General features: G+C 41.2%; 1 protein-coding gene across 2 annotated transcripts in view; it reads left to right on the forward strand.

Moving 5' to 3' along the window:
• Nucleotides 1-270: 270 nt before the first annotated feature.
• CARD11 (caspase recruitment domain family member 11) overlaps nt 271-17,329 on the forward strand; it is a 44,922-nt gene continuing 27,863 nt past the window's right edge. The window contains exon 1 of one of the 2 annotated variants that reach the window (XM_071443931.1): nt 271-511. In XM_071443931.1, the coding sequence (XP_071300032.1) occupies nt 499-511 (13 nt within the window). In that variant the 5' untranslated portion in view covers nt 271-498. Of the gene's footprint in view, nt 512-11,791; nt 12,111-17,329 lie in introns of those variants that run through there. The other variant, XM_071443932.1, reaches the window with a different exon arrangement.

The raw sequence follows: 17,329 nt of genomic DNA on the forward strand, positions 1-17,329 counted from the left end.
CCTGAGCTGGGCGTTAGTGCTGCCACCTCTGCCCACTGCTCCTCCTGGGGAAGGGCCAGCAGTGCCTCCTGGTTTGCTTGCCTGGTGCCACAGGGCTCTGCTGTCACCTGCCTGCAGAGTCATTTGCAAACAGGCCCTATTGCTGGGGAGCAGAATGTGTTTTTTTCAACCCGAAGCAGATTTATAGTCTGGTTTCCTGTCAGATCTTTGCATTTTCCTTCTCCGCCCCTCCCAGTCTCTGACACACTTTTTCTTACTTTCTGTGTGGCTTTTTGCTTGTTCTGCCCCCGGTGCTGCAGCCTCTTTCATTCCTGATTCTCCTCGAAACTACTGTACTTTGGGGGCCAGGGGGTGTTTTACTCCTTGTGTTTTCTTTACTTTTCAACAGCTGCAGAGCACAAATAACCTCTCCAGGACTCCTGGAGAGACACTGACAATTGCATGGAGGCGACGTAGAGAGTGCAGCCTGCAGCAGCTGCAGCAGACAGCCGGTCACTCATGAGCACCCAAGGTAAGGAGAGCAGCTGCCAGAGCAGCTCACCTCCCTGCTGCCTTCCACAGCTCTGAGCACTGAAACTTCCACTTTCACCTTTTTTGCGTTGCTATTCAAAAGGTTCTTTGAAAATGGTTCCGTTTGTGCTTTCCCTGCCCTCCTCAGGTCTGGTACTCGGCGTGTGCCGATCCTTGGAGCCCAGGGTTGAGGGAGGTAAAGAGGCTGTAGCTGGAGGTGCAAATGTGCACTGGGAAAGAGAGTTAATATTGAGGTCTGGAGAAGGGAGATGAAGGACTGATCAGCAGCACTGGTCTCCAGACTATTTCTGGTTCTACCCATAGTTTGTTGTGCTCTAGCCCTTTCTTTAAATCTCTTCACTGAGATTTATGCTTTCTGTTAACTAGTAAAATCTTTCTTATTTGGTTTTCTTCCTCTTTTTATTTGTTCTTCTCACTTCCTTTTTTCTATTCTCAACCATCTTGATTTCTTGTTATCTTTTTCACCATCTTTTTATGCCTTTTTATGCCATCAAGAGTATTTTCTGTGTGACAAATATTTCCCTTCTTCATTCCTTTCCTTTCCCTCTACTTTCTTCTGTGCCTGTGCAATAGACTGTACATCCTCCCTCAAGTTCTTAGTCTCTCCTTCCCTCCCCTCTGTCAGCTCCTTCTTGCTCTTGTGTTCCCCTTTCCTGCTGTTCCTCCAGCTTCCCACATGCTACTTCCTGCTCCATCCCCTCTCTCCTGTATTTGCTGCCATGGCAAGATCCTTTTGTGAGAGCTGCTGCCTCTCCACTGGGCTGTCCTTGCACACACATCTCTTAGTCCTCTCATTCCCTTCCATAGACATGTGCAGGATTTCCATATTTACAGTTTTGGGGATGCATCCCAAAGTAGGAGACTTTTACACTTGCATAGCTTCCTTCCAATGCTCAGACTCATATTTAGTCATTCACAACAAATAACCACTGCCATCCTGTCTCTCTGTTTCTTTCTGTCTCACAAACAGCATTTGCTAATACCTGTAACTCCTTTGTCTTGCTCTCCACTCTCAAATAGAGCCTGTCCTGACTTTGGGTATTCTATCCCTTCTCTTTCTGCCATCCCACTCCTTCCTACCTCCTTACCACAACTCTCCACCAGGTTTCTCTATCTGTTTTTATCTTTATATTGCATTCAAACTGGGAGGAGCTGCTGATGCAGCTGGGCTTGCACTGCTGCCTTAGGATCCCTGCTGCCAGCCTGCAGGGGAACCAGAGGAAGTATTGCAGTCTCTCAGCTCCTCTTTCCTCTGCAGAATATGCAACCTGAGCAGAGAAAGATCTTAGTGATGGGACTGAAGGTAGATGAAAAAAATGGGAGAGCGCAATGCAAAATGCCTTTGGAAAACTGTAAAAAATAGTTCTAGTTGTTCATGAATCTTTTTACTAAACTTAATAAAGCTCTGGAATTCCTGCCCCACTGCAGAATTTCTGATCTGACACTGCCATAATTTTTGTCCTTTTGATTCCTATGGGACTCCAAGTCCCAAAGGCAGAAGTTCTCATCTCCAATGCTGTAGTGACAGTAACTTTGCTCCTAGGATCTGGAAACAGCTCATGTCTTTTATACCAGACATATTGGTGAGTCACCAAGATCAGACATGGCTAAAAACTGCATCCAAGGACAATATCTGGTATTATTCCTTGCTTAAATTTGTATGCTTTGAATCAGATATGACAAATAAGTGCATTTCTTTGATGAAGCTTTTTAGCCTCACCTTCTTGAGCAGGACTATTGAGACTGAAGATTTATTTCTGTGGATGTTCTGGTGTGGTCTTTTGGGAACTGAATAAGGTTCACTTATTAAACTCAGCTGAATTAATAAGAGAATTATTATGTGGGAGAATTCTCTTAGCAATCTGTCTGGCTCTCTGAAATTGTCCATCTCCTTATGAGTGAAAGGAGCTTAAATTTTTATGTTTGCAATTATAAGATATCCTTTCTGATTCAGAGCTGGAAACTGTGGCCTTTGAGCTGTGAGCATTCTCTTCTGAATACAGAAACAGTTACATTAAAATATCTTTGCCTTTTGGATCTTGCAAAAAATCCACAAGCCTAGAACAATAAAATAAGAGATGCTCATTTTATACATTCAGGTCTAATATGACTCTTTCTTACTCTGTTACAACTCATCTTGTGATGGGAACAGCATTTGTATTCCTTTGAGTCATTCTACAAAACTTTTGGATTTTGTGCCTTGTTTCGTCAGTATTTTTTGCCCCTATTACTGGTTCTTTTTGTAAAGGCTCCCATAAATAAATTGGCTGAGACAATGTCTCTTCTCTCTCTCTCTTCCTCCTTTTTCTTTTGCTTCATATAGTTTGCTTGTGTTGAGTTAAAAATGGACATTTTCAAAGGTGTGTTGTGACATTTTTAAGGGGATCTGGAGACAGAAATTTTATTTTTGTGTGTGTCTGTGTCCAGTTTCTTGAATCATGTGTCTAGCAGAGGAGAAATTTCAGCAGGAAAGAGCCTGGAAACTTTCTGTCCTCCTCAGGAAATTGCTGTTTCAAGAGAGCTAACCCCAGAACAGAAATTTAGAATCATGTGTTTGACTCACTGTTCTTATTCAAATAGTTCCTTTCAATTAGATTTAACTCTTAATTAAGAGTTAAATAAACTTGAGTAATAAACTTTCTTAATAAACTTTCAATGTGGGGGAGAAGGAAGAGCCATCTGACTGCCTGTATCTTTTACAGTTAAAGTCAATTTGGACCTTCTCTAGAAGGGTGAATCCCAAATAACTGGATATGCTGGAGATACCAGAATGCCATACACCAAATGACCTTGATTTCTGTATAGTTGCTTGGTAAAAGTTTTTATCTGATAGATATATGGGATGACTGCTCACAGAGGATGAAATTTATAGAGATCTTAGCTACCCACTTGTTAGCAGATGGCTTAACTCTCTCTTTGATATTGAAATGCATCTTTCATGAAATACAAATCTTTCACTTAGATATGGTCATTAAGTTGTGTAAGTGATGGTGGAGTTTGACCTATGGCAGCTTTCTTTGGCAGTAGCCTCCACAGCAATCTAAACTTTAAAAGAAATATGAAAGTATGCCTTGTGATTTTCAAACTGAAGGGTAAAACCATAAACCCCACCAAGTTTGGTCAAGTCTCACCACTGAGAGAAAAATTCTTTTTCTCTTGTCTGTTTTGCCACTGCTGTCTGTAGAATTTGCACTTGCAGAACAGTGTAATCCAGTATCTGCAGTGAACACTACAATCCAGTATCTGCAGTGAATCTGCAATTCCTTTTTCAGAACAAATGATGGGGTTTTACAGGTCTACATGTAATAATATTCTCCATCTCTACCCTTTCCCCAAATTTTTTCTTAAGTGCTGCCTTCATTCTCTAGTCTGGGTCACTTATTTAATGGTAATGAACATTTTCAGGAAGGTAACCTTTCTGCTTGTGATTTGTTCAAGGACTCTGGAATTATAATGGTTGCTGTCAAACGTATATAATTGGTGTCTGTGGCACACATCCAATGAGTGATAAAAGCTTCGTTGTCTCTGTTGCTTCAGGAGTCTGTATTCTCTCCCTATATCACCCTCTCACTTCTGCTCCTCCCAGGCAAGAGGAGAATGCAGTGCCAGGCTGTTTAAAGTGCAGTTAGACAGAACAGCAGCTCTGCCAGATTCCCTGTCACTGAGTGTCCCAGCTCTGGGCAGTGGATTCCCTTGGCTGAGGTTTGCACACTGAGTTAAGCACAGCCTCCTCTGAACTTTGATTTCAAGCACCTCCCTTCATAACCTTCTGACAAATATTTGGGCTCTAGGAAGGGCAATAGTTTGTGAGTAACATGAACTCCCAAGATTAGTGATCTACATGTAACATTTTACCAGTGAGTAAAACGTTGTAGTTGAGATGGAGACGATACTGAATGACACACTCCATTTTCAGAAAGCTTCAAACTCTTTATTATAGCATGCGTGCTTTTTATACATTCTTGCAAAACCCATAAGTTTACACTTTACTCGTTGGTCACGAGAGACAAAGTGCTTATTGGAACAGGCACTTGCAGGTTTCTTTATTTATCCTTCTTTCTTTCTTGGTTTCTATGTCAACAACCTTGGTAGAAAATTCTTTTGGTGGTAAACATGGATCCTCTTATCAAACTTCTCTCTGGCTCACAGAAGTTGCTGTAAAACCTCTTCCACAAGTAGGAACTTTTGCTTTCATATACAAAAAGCAAACACACATTACTGATAGCACTCAAAACTGGCAACATGTTGTTCACTGTCTGCTCCCAATGCTGAACATGTGGTGAGCAGAATATTCCTGTTATGTTAGTCCTGCAAAACCTATTTTATCTTCAGGGCTGGATGGGGCATTACTTTCTAATGCTGTCTACTTCAGTGAATCTGTTTAGCAGCTCAAAAAGAGGAAAGAAATTTGCCAAATCCCACTGGAAATCTGTCAGAAATGTCAAATGAAGTACTGTAACATTCTAGTTTTGTCAAAAGGATAAATGTATATACAGCTCTGTGTGTGATGTTATTTGTAGTAATTGTTGCTTCAGTGAATTTCGCTGTGTGAAGTAACTTGGTGTTGCATTAAGGGATGTGTTTGTTCTGGTCCCTGAGGCCAGCTTGGCCTTACACACAGGTACTTGGTAAAGTCAGCCCTGATTTTTGGAGTTCAGGGGAGCAATCAGCTTCAGTGTAGCCAAGGAAAGGATTCCCACTGGCTCTCTGAGCACTGGGTGTTTGCTGGAAAATTTTCCTCAGGTTGTAATTGAGATGGTCAATTCTAGTATAAGGTTTCTGGTTAAAGTGGGATAAGGATATTTTTTTTCATCTGCATGCAGAAGAAGCTGTATGATAGCAGCACATACATGGTTGTCATTAGCAGCTGAAGAATTGTTTCCACTTAAATTTTATAGCTCTAAACTTGTAGAAACATCTCCAATCTGGCTGTGCCCGTACTTGAAATCAGTCTGAGTGTACTTAATGGGTTGTTACATACATTTAATATATTTGAGCACAAAAATAAGTTCCTCCAAGATTTGAAACACTAATAAAGACAGCTATCAAATATTTCCCTCTGGGGATTCTGAATCCTGATGAAACTGGGAAAACACCCAAAGGGTGTTTCAAGTCTTTTTACACCAAGTACATTTCCAAACTACAGCGAAAATGATAATTGAAACTTTGATCATGAACTGTAAAATTATCACATTTGTAAGATCATTTGAAGGCTTTTGGCTTTTAACAACTCAATCCAAATACCAGTGACCTGCAGTACTCACTGACCAAACTGGTCCATTGCATGGATTCTGTGTTTAAAAGAACCTTTCCTCCCTGGTGGCAGTTTCATGTTTTTTACAAGAACAAGTCACAGTGTCTATCCAGCATGTGCTGCCTGCATCTCATTGCTTGGCTTTTTCTGAATTGCAGAATTATTTAGGTTGGAAAAGACCTTTAAGGTCATTGAGTCCAACTGTTAACCCAGCACTGCCAAGTGCAGCACTAAGTCATGTCTCTGAGCACCATGTGAAGGTAGTTTACATTCCATATGGTTTTTGTAGTTTATAATGAGGTAGTTAGTGAGATCATCAAACTCTTTTCACTAATGATTTGCAGTGACTGAAAATAGAAAATTCCATCAATTTTTCCCACATTCTTTACTATTGCTGAGCTGATATTTTTCCTGAGGGGAAAAAAAAACACACTTAAGGTAAGATTCTTCCCTGCTCCCACACTGCTACTCCTCCTTCACAGCTCTTGCCAAAGGAAGTCAGGATAAGTCCCAAAATTTAATTCTTTAAGAATCTTTAATTCTATAAGACTCTTTTGTGCTTCATTCTTCCAGTACCATATTCCTGTATTTCCAGTTACTTATTTTTCAGAAAGACCAAATATTGGCAAATTTTATTTTAGAAGGTTTAATTTCCTTCTGTCTTTTATTCTCTCTTTTTTAGCAATTTATGCCATAAAAGATACCAGAGTAGTATGAAACAAAAAATGTTTAAACTTTTATGTCAGGATTGAAAACAATGTGTTTTTCTCTTGCTTCAGTTGTTAAAAAAAGTGAAGGAATTTTACATTTCCCGAAAGGCTGGAAAGGCTGAATCTGTTGGGTTTTTTAATCCTCAAGTCTGTGGCCTGAAGGAAAAGTGATACTTGAATATTTTCATATGGAGTGTTACACTGCAGAATGGTGTTTTTGTGACTCATCCATATCCATACTGAGAGCAGCATCCAGGCAGTTTTGCTGGATTAAACACTATTGACAGCAGCACCTTCACTGAACCACTGCCCAGGAAGGCTGCACACCTGGGAGAGCAGGGCTGCCTCCAGATTGGCCTTAGAAGCTGTGTGAGAATACAATATCAGGAAGAATATTCCACCTGCAAGAAACAACTGGAAAATGCTTGGTCTGAGGTGGAAGTGATCAGAATTTGAATGCCCCTTTGAAGGCTGTGCATTCAGTGACAAGCTCCTGATACCTTGTAGTATGTACTGCAATGCAGAAAAATGTAAACTCATTACAACTGCATCATTGCAACATGATAATAGTGCAGAAATCCAAAGCTACTTGAGCAGGATAGTATTAGAAATCTTGAATGCATTTAGAAATTTTGGCTGTTAAATAGCTAATGCCATCAGCACTTCAAGTAGAATCTGCTCAAAGGGACTGAACAGTAGAAATGATTATTTGAACATTCAAATATGGTGAGGAAAGAGCATGAGAAAAGGCAGAGAGTGGTTTGTTACTGTTCCTTTGGTCCTCACAGAACATTCCAAGTCCTCCCTCCCTTCAGCCTGACCTGTTAGTCTGACTCCCCTCACTTGTCTTGTTTAATATCTCCTTTCCTCCTCCCCTCTGATTCTGATTCCCAGCCCATGCATGGGAGTCCCATCAAGTGAGAGAAGGCATCTGGCAAACTCCTCTCTGTCCAGCAGATATTCGAGCTGAAAGCATCACTCACCTCCAGTTTGTGACAGAGGGAGGTGAAGCAATGCACAAGGCACAGCAAATGAAAACAAACCTGCCTGGAAACAGAGAGGCCATTGTGCTTTAGCAAGCTCTTAACTCTCTAAACAAAGTCAGATTTTCATTTGGGATATTCTTCCAGTTCTTTTCTCTTGTGGAGAATGCTGCACACAACCAGCTGGCTGTAGTAATCCAGGTTGTTCAGGTTGCTGTGCTGGGTGTCAGCTCAGAGCATCAGCTTCTGTGGGCTGGGCAATGCCACATCCTGGCATCCTGCAATGTGTTGTCTGTGTCTAGAAGTGGTTCCTGCCCACCTCTCATCTCTCCTCATGTGGAGGCAGTGAACTCTCTAACCTCAGACCAGAAATCTGCTCTACCTTGAATTTGGCCTTACACAAGCCCAAGAGAAACTGAAAAGCTTATGCTGCCCAAACCAGCAATCCTTATTTCCTCCAGAGGAAAACTACTGAGTGCTTGAATGTGGATTCTGAGCCACCAGCTGGACCATTCTGTCCTGAAAAGGAACAGCAACATTTCTGGCTAAGTGCTAAAAGTTTGCATGTAAGAATCCAAAAGGAGCATATGGCCATTGCTTTAAACTTCCCTTGTTCTTTAAAAATATGCTTTACCAGAATGATCCCTTTTAGATTCTCTAACTGTGGAGTGAGAAAGTTTCATTCCCTCTTTTTTCCTTGCTAGAATAAGTGGAATAATAAATACTAGAAAGAAACAGAGTTATTTCAGGAATTTGAACTGGGATAAGTGTCATTTACAGAGACTTCCATCACCACTCCACTGAAGACAGCAGGGACTGTGCATCCATTATTTGAAGAAAGCTGCTGGTCCTTGCTCAGTTCACCTCAACTCCACCACTCAGCTCAGCACCAGCACTGCTGATAAAATGGGCAGTGTTACCCCAGTCAGTGCTGGTGATAACAAATCTTGGTGTGGCTCTTGGCTATTGCAAGTGACTGATCGTGGAACAGTGATATGAAACTGTCCTGATGTATAAAAGTAACCAGGACCACTGCTAATCAGCTGCTTTTTACCCCAGAGAATGCTGTCATTGCGAGCACCCAAGGGACTTGCCCACTCACAGTTACTGCTGAAGCTCTTCTAGCAATCCAGGAATTATTAATGATTAGTGCTCTCAGGAAAGGTCCTGTAAACACTTCCTCCCACACTGATTGCTGTGAACAATTTCAGTGTGAGTGTGGGGAGAAAGCACACACAGCTTTGTGGTTACTGCAGTTCCCCAGCCCTTGCAGAGCTGTCCCACAGCATTGCCCACGTGGTGCCCTGTTCTGTGTTCTGTGCTCTGTGCTCCCTCACTGAGGCACCGAGGGGGCACCAGGAGGGCTCCTGTCCCTGGTAGCTGTGCTGCTCTGCAGGGACAGGCACTCATGGAACTCCTCCTGCCCACCTGGCAGGGTGAAGCCAGAGCAAGAGCTCCCGACCTCTCCAGAGCTCAGGGAGAAGGTGGCAGAGGATGCTCCCAGTTGACAGAATTCCACCCAATAATGCTGACCTCAGTGCTGATGTCAGCCTGGGACACAGCTTATAAAATTGCTAGTAATGAAAAGGCTGGACACATTCCTACTTGAAGAGCTCTGTAAATTCTCCATATGCTTCATTTAAAAACATTCCTTTAATCTTTCTGATGTTTGCAGTACCCTGGAGAATAATGAGAGTTCTTTTCTCATTTGATGAGTCTATTGCTTTTACAGGATTTGAAACACTTGCTGACCTGAGTAGCTTATGACAAAACAGGATTTTGAATTCAGCTCCAACTTGCTCTGCCTTGCTTCCTTTTCTAATCCAGAGTGAAGCTTATCTGTTGTTATTTGGTATTTCACATGATGGGATGTCATGATGGAGTCATTACTGCCACAGAGAGGATAGAAGGACCTTGCTGTCAGAGCAGGAAGCCTGTGAAAACAGCCCATCATTCTTAAAAAATCTGAAATATGAGTGGAGAAAAGCAGGAGTTAAACTGGCTCCCACATAACAGTTGCTTTGTCTTATGCTTGATGTTCCACTCCTGCGCCTAATTCCTAAGTCTTGTCTTCCATGGTGACTTCGTTAGCAATGAGATGCTAATTAAATTTCATATTTATGATTAGAAAATAAAATCATTGGACCCTTTTTAAATAGATTTTTATGAGTTTTGGCTCAGTTAGCTGAGTCAGCAGCATGGATTCTGCAAGGCTGAACTCACCGGCTTTGAAAAAAAAAGATAAATAGAGCAACTAATGATGAAAGGAGAGTCTAATCTAAAACCTCATGCAGTTTCTACACTGTATTAGCTTTTGAGCATAAAGAAAATAAATTTGTTTTGGTTCCTTGTAGAAAGTCACGTAAAAAGAACCCTTCTTTTATTATGTTTCAGAGGGTTCCAAGCTTACAATTCCATTTAATTCTTAAAATCTCAGTTGTGGCTGGAGACAATATGCTGAAGAGATTGATGCATCTGCAGTGTTTGTCATTACCTGTTAGCTTGCAAAATATTTATTTCACAGCTTAGAATTAACACAGGTAAGCTCTGGCACACAGCATCTGCCCTCTTCCCCATGGAATGTGCACTGCTGCAGAGTTTATACAACACTAGAGAACCAGAACTGCTTAAATACTGCTGCCAGCCAGATTTATTGGTGCTATAGGGAGCAGTTCCCTATTCATGTAAAAATTAGCACCTCACAAAGCTTTAAGGCCCATTTTTCCAATACCTAGAATTTGAAGAATGTTCCAGTTGTGAGAAGATTTTTGAAAGCATTCAACTTTAATTTAAGTGTGTACAGAAGGCCTGATTTTAAAAAGTGCTTAACGTTCAGCAGCCCTGTGATTCATAACACCACCTTATCCCACACTCCAAGGCAAGGCTGGCAAAAATCTGGCCATTCATTTTGATGCCTAAATACCACCTGTGCTCTTAGAAAATCTGACCCTAATTATGAGCTGTGCCCTAGAGCAGGAATGAGAAATAGGGGAAATCAATCCTCACGCGTGGGAGCCATTTGCTTGTGCTCATCTTGTGTGTAACCTCACCTCAGCCACAAATGCAACACTGCATTTAAAACAAAGCCTTTTCTGCACATTCTGCAAATGATTTTACTGTCAGCCTGTGCTAAGGAATTGTTGTGCTTGAGGGCATAAGTTGGAAGAATAAAACAAACTTCCCCTGATTTTGAGCTGGTTACCACCCTTTGTACCGTTAAACACCTAAAAAACAGGGTTTGGGTGCAAATAATCCTGCAACTCTTGCTTTTGTAGTAGTTTTTGTAGATGTTGTTTTAACAGCAGCTGCCCATCCTTAAAGGCTGGGATGCTCACAGATGGAATGTAATTCTGGCATCACTTTACAGTTGTTATTTTCACAAATACTTATTTCCACAGTCAGCAGAGAATTCAATACAATTCTCATACTTCTTTTTACTTTGACTCATGGTCAAGAACCACACTAGGTGAAAACAAATAGTCAGATTTATTGCTGTTTTAGGACTTTTTTACTTTGGTCTTTAAAAAAAAAATACAGATTAACCATGAACTGAACCGGCCAGAGTTTCCTGATGAGACCAGAGTTTAGTCTCTTCCCATGGTTAGTTAATTCTTTGGGGATAAATTTTCCACATGAAAGCTTTACAGTATTTTATTCCCTATCATCAGAGCAATGGGCTTAGTTATGGAGAGAGCAACAGAAGATGCTTAATTCCTCCTTGCAGTGCTTTGAACATAGAAAATATAGAATTGCCAAGTATTTGGCATTATCTCTTCCCCAAGACAGCCAGACAAGGTCATGAAGACATTACCACTACAGAAATAATGGACAGACAATGTACAAACAGACCATTTTTCCTTTAGATTGCTACAGAAGTGACTCACAGGAGCCCTTCTGCAAAAGGGAGAGTGAATTGTCTCTCTGTTCTGCAGAGATTGCTTTCCTGCTCTTAATTGCAGGTCTTTGGTGACAGGGGATGGCTAAGGAAACCCAGCTGGGATCTCTGCAGGAAAAAGGACCTGTCTGAGGTCCTCCTAAGGCCCTTGCTGTTCCATTCAGAGCCCCCAGCTCCCTGTGGCTGTGAGAACACTTCCTCTAAGACTTCCCTCAGCAGTGGTGTCACATTTGAAAGTTACCCACAAGCTCTGTTCAGAAGAAAAGGGAAGTAAGGCAGCCCCCAGCAGCTCTGTGCCTGCTATATATAGGCTGTAAGTCTGAGAGGGAGGGTGGTGGGTGGAGGTTTCCGGAGCTGCATGTCACAGTCCCACAACACTGGTGAAAAAAGAGAGGGCACAGAGCAAGAGGAGGTGACCAGCAAGCACAAGCAGGGAAGATCTATTCATAAAACAAGCACAACCATTTCCATGTACAAGGAGTAAAATATCAAGCTCCTTCTCATTCCTGGTAAGGGTTTACCCTTCCTAGACCAGGCTGCTGTGATTTTTTGTAGGTTTTTCCTCATCAAATGGCATCCAGCTGTCCTCTGTGTGTGTTGTGTGCTGCTGGCTGAGATGTTCCTGCAGCTCTGAGCAAGGTGCAAGGATTTGGCCAATGAGCAGAGCACCCAGGACTGTGGCAGGCTGTGGCTAGGAGTGGAGCTCACCTCTTCCAGTGAGGGGTTGGTTGTGGAAGGTATGTATGACATTGTTCCAGCTGCAGTGGAGCTACAGGAGAGCAGCCTGCTCTCTAAAATTAGAGTCTATTTTAAAGTAATGCTTACAAAGAGGTCACAAAAAGTAATAAGGTGTTGATTCCTGTTCTATCTACATAACCCATGCATTTACATAAAATGAGCAAAATGTATGTGTGAACCATGGGAGTCATCACCTTTAGGAGACTGGCCAGTGTTTGATCCAAGATATGTTATTGGAAATTAGAATCTAAACAAAAATGGGTAAGTTTTCACAGAGTTAGATGGGAACTATTATACCTTTGCAGAGTATTTAAAGTATTTAATTAAATAATATTCTCATCACAATCAGTGCATGCTGCTCTTATAAAACAGTAAACAGTTTGCATGGGGTTTTTTTTCATGTGTTTAGAGCAGTTTGTCAAGGTTGATCTTAAAAGGAGGGTTATCAGAGTTTGCTTCTTATTTATTCTTTCTTTACATTTTGTGTGGTTTTACTAGTTGTGGGATTCTTTAACGACTGGAGCTGTGTCAGGGGAGGTTTAGGTTGGATATCAGGAAAAGGTTCTTTGCCCAGGTGTTGGTCAGGCACTGAACAGGCTCCCCAGGGCATGGTCAGAGCCCCAAGGCTGCCAGAGCTCCAGGAGCTTTGGACAATGTTCCCAGGGGTGCCCAGGGTGGAATTGTTGGGGTGTCTGTGCAGGGCCAGGAACTGGACTGGCTGACCCTTGTGAGTCCCTTCCAACTCAGAAGATTCCATGATTCTAGGATTCTCCATATAGGTTCATGTCTTATTTTCCTACCACGTTATAAAGCCTGCTATATGAAATAGTATTTTCAAACTTTCCTGGGCCATGGTGAATTACAGTGAGATTATCTGGCAGTATTCAAGAATGGAGTGTGACCTTTTCTGTTTTAAGAATGTCCTACACATTTACTGTCAGTTGTTCCCAAATTTGGAGTTTGTTCAAGTGAGTGCAGTCCTCTCCTCGAATGCATTCTGTGTTATCCTTTGACTGCCTCGATGAGAGCATCATCTACAGAGGGTCATTATCTGACTAAGTGTTCTTCTCTCTGTTATTTTTTTAAACTTCTGTAATGTAAGAGTTTGTAGAAAGTGACAATTTTTTTTCAAGAAACAGACTAAGTGGGAGTTTTGTTTGGCAGAGCTACAATTCTTTCTCCCTTCCCCATGTGACTTGTATTAATAGCAGTGAAATGTTAACAGCACTGATAAGAATCATGCTGTCTGTGCCAGGGTTGTTCAGGTTTCATATGTACCAGTTAATGAACCTTTGTCCTTAGCAGGTTTCTGTGTAGCTCAGCCTGTGGAGGTTCCTCACAAGCGCTGGCTCTCTGCACCAAAGGATGTGCTGGGTTTTGTAATTCAAACACACATTTACTGGGACCTAACCTACTGTCATCAAACCATTTGCATCTTTGAGCAACTTGAATTTTTAATTCAAGGCTCCTCCTAAACACACAAGACTTGCCCCCAGCTGTGCCTCCACCTCCTCCTGTGCTGGCAAGAATCTCATTATCAATTGTAAAAACAAAGTGAGCCAGTCTAAAGAAAAAATTAACCTGGGACCTGGTAATGACTTCTGAGGCTTTGTTGGACCAGCATTCTCATGAGCCTTGGCAGCTTCTTTCTTAGATCTTGGCTTTTAGCACACATTCGTTGAAAGGAAATGCTTGTGTCAGTAGCTGATGCTCCAGAACAGAAGGGCAGCTATATAAACATATTTGTAGCACGTTAGCACAGTGATTTCTGCTGCCCTCCTCATCACCATGCGGAACAGGACAGAGCATGTGCAGATTAAAGCATTTATTAAATGTCAGGCACTCAGCTCTCCACTGCTACTTTGCAAATCCTTTAAAATAGATGCACTGAAGTCTTGTGGTAAATTATTTATTTTAATTACTCTGCCATTATCTTGATTTGCATGCTCAGAAGTAACACTGATTCCTAATGTTTCAGGATCTGTGGCAGGTCCTTCCCTATTTATTCCCACATTCCTTACGTTTGCCTTTAGTAAGGCCTTTCCTATTCTTATTTCTGTCTCACTTTTGTTCCTCACTTTCATTCTGTTGAGTTCCTCTTTCTCTAACTTTCTTTTTGTTTTCCTGTTCCCTATTTAATATTTCTTTTTTCCCTAACCTCACCATTTTTCACCCTCAATTCTCATCTTTCTCTCCCCTCTTCACTTTTTTTCCTCCATCTCTGATTGTTCATATCTCTCATTTCTCCTTTACTTTTACACATATTAGCATTCAATAATGGCAGTATGACGGTTTCTGAAACCTGGGTATCAGATTCTCAAACAATATGTGAAAACAGAATAACACCCATCCAATCACCAGTGTAGATATTGGCATCAGGTGAACAAACCTCTCTCCATGGACCCCAGAGGGAGCCCAAGTGATTTGGGGTGGCTGGAAACCAATCTTTGGAGAGTATTCCAAGGTGGAAGTATGGTGGAATGAAGAGTTTTTAACAGAGCATTTTCCATTCACTAGAGAAGAACTGGATTCTAAATTCATGCCTAATTCAAAATGGTGAGATGAATCCCCCCCCAAAATTTGCTCCTCTCTCAGTAATGTTTGAACAGTGTGTTACTGCCAGAGCTGGAAGCAGGTTAATTGTTTGTGGGAAATAGTGACACACAGAGAACTGGCAGTTGTCAAAACATGGTTTCAGCTATTTGCAGAGGAGGATTTTTCCATTGTCTTTGTTTATGATCAATAATGTGTGTGCTGCAACCAAAGCTGATTGGATGCTGCCTGTTGCATGTTGGAGGCAGCACAACCTGCTCTCAGTTGGCCATTGAGCACAATGAGTCATTTCCTTCCTGTGAGATCAGGTGATGGGAGCTCAGGGGCTCTAAAGCTGCCAGACCTGAGGAAGAAGTAGAGCAGATTCTGCCAGCAGGTGGGGTGTGAGATGGGAAAGCTCCAATCTCAGCCTTTTCTGAAACAAAAATCATTACAGGATCCTAAGGAGTATTGCTGCACTGACTGGGGTCCTGCAACAATATTGCATTGGGCAAAACAATGTTCTTAATGTGTAAATAGTGTTTTCCTCCAGAAAGCAAGAGCAATTGTATGGAATTTCATTTGCAGTTTCAGAGCACACAAAAGCTCACTGCATTAAGTGTGGAATTCAATTCAGTCATTGTTCAGCTCTTGGGCAATGCTATCCTGCAGCACTGGAGACTTGTCTGTCTTTGTTGCACACAAGTGCTTTCAGGTTTAGGTAGTTCTAAGCAAACTGTTGGGTGTCCTGACTGACAACACCAATAATTGAGCTGTGCTTTTTGTATGAGCTACCCTTCTTTTTTCTGAGATGGGGTTTTATATGGATCTGTTCTTAGGAAAGTAAATAAAGACAGAAAGCTATAATTAAAGAGCGTTCCAAGAGTATTAATTCTTCTGATCCCCTTCTGTTAGAACAGGAATAGTGATTAGACATAAATCTCTGATTTATTCAATTGCTTCGTTTGTTTGGGTTTCTTTTTTTTTTTTCCAGAAGGGAGAAGTACTGAATCACAGTACAGAAGTACTGAAGTACAGAAGGGAGAGTAACATGATAGAATTCTTCACTTCTTTTTGTCTTACTTGGGTTTTGAACTTATAGTTACAAAAATGAAGGGAATTTCCTTTCTCTCTTCTGAAGCCAGATGAAGATGCTTCCAGAGCTTTCTGAACCAGTTAGGGAGTTTGGTTTGCTTCCTTCTCCCTCTCTTCTGTTCAGAAAATGGGAGTACAACTCATATTAGCTACTGAAAATCTAGCTTTACCTCCCTGCAGCCTGCTGGTTTTTGGAGTTCCTTTTGTAGGCTGTGTGGAATGACTCAATTGAATTGAATAAGACATTTTTTGTGCAAAAATAATCCTATTTTGTGTTTAAATCTTCTTGCTCTTCTATTACTTTGGTATCTCTTATTCTATTTTTTTCTTTTATATTTTGTTGAAATAAGTAAGATGGTTGAATTTCTTCTATAAAGAAGGGGTTCTGAGATACACAGAATGGTTCTTTTCATGTGGTTCACTATGACCCAAAACAGTAATACAACCCAGCCCAGCCAGCAGAGCTGCTGCCTTCAGAAAATGTTCTGAGGTCTGCAGAGTCTGATGTAAGAAATCTGCACTAATAATCAATATTTTTCTCAGGGCTTTCCAGCTCAGTGGTTCCTTGTGCTTTGCAGTCACTAATTAACAAATCCTACCTTGTCACAAACATACCCCTTGCCAGCCTTGTTTTCAGGTGGGGACACTGAGGCAGAAAGGAAGGATATAAAGTGCAAATTCTTAAAGGCAGAGGAAGACACTGCCTCATTTCCTTTGGGAACCTGGATTTAGACATCTGTATCGAAAAATATTGCAAGGATAGGTAAGCAAATTTAGTCATCTTTATCAATGTTTAAACCTTTTAAAAGTGGTTTTCAGTACCACAGAACATCCAGAGAGCAGCCAACATAATTGGAAACTGCTGGTATTCAGCATTTCAGCAAGCCTAGAGGGCACACAGAGCTCTCCTGTCCTTAAGCAAAGGAATATAATTTCCTTATCACACTATAAACTGTGACTTTCCTCTAAAAGTAAAAATAGCTCTAAATCCCTTTGTGGTTTTGTGGTTCTCTGATATTGCAAATCTGCACATATCCACACAAGCAGCTTTTGAGAAAATCACCCAGTTGTTACATTTTGTCATGTGAGGTGCTGTACACACTGCAGGGAGAAAAGACATTGCCCCACAGACTCTGGAGATGTGCAGAGAAAGAGAATGTAGAACAACACCCTCAAAATGGTGAGAATAATTACATATACAATTTTAGAGTGCTGTTTTCATCTTTATTTTTGGTTTTAAGCATGATGATTTATATGTAATTCTTTCATACTCAGCATTTAACATAAAATTCTGTTCTTATTAACTTATAATATGCAAAACATTTTGTGTACTCTGGTTTCTTTTTAAATACTGCCAGTCTGCAAACATCTGTGACAAATACAGAAATCCAAAACATAACAATAGATTACCACTTCCAAAATAAACTTTCTTCTGCTTCTCAGTACGAAGAGAAAACCCCTTTTTCATATTTCACAAAGGGAATATCAGGAAATCAGAAACCTGAGCTGCATGGCAGTTCCTGAGTATTGAGAGGCTGGCAGGAATTGAGAGCACAGGGATGCAAATAATTAAACAGCTCAAGGGTTAATT

This window comes from Agelaius tricolor, unplaced genomic scaffold (genome assembly GCF_023055355.1).
Source record: "Agelaius tricolor isolate 1412-34295 unplaced genomic scaffold, bAgeTri1.0.p SCAF_19, whole genome shotgun sequence".
Lineage (NCBI taxonomy): Eukaryota > Metazoa > Chordata > Aves > Passeriformes > Icteridae > Agelaius > Agelaius tricolor.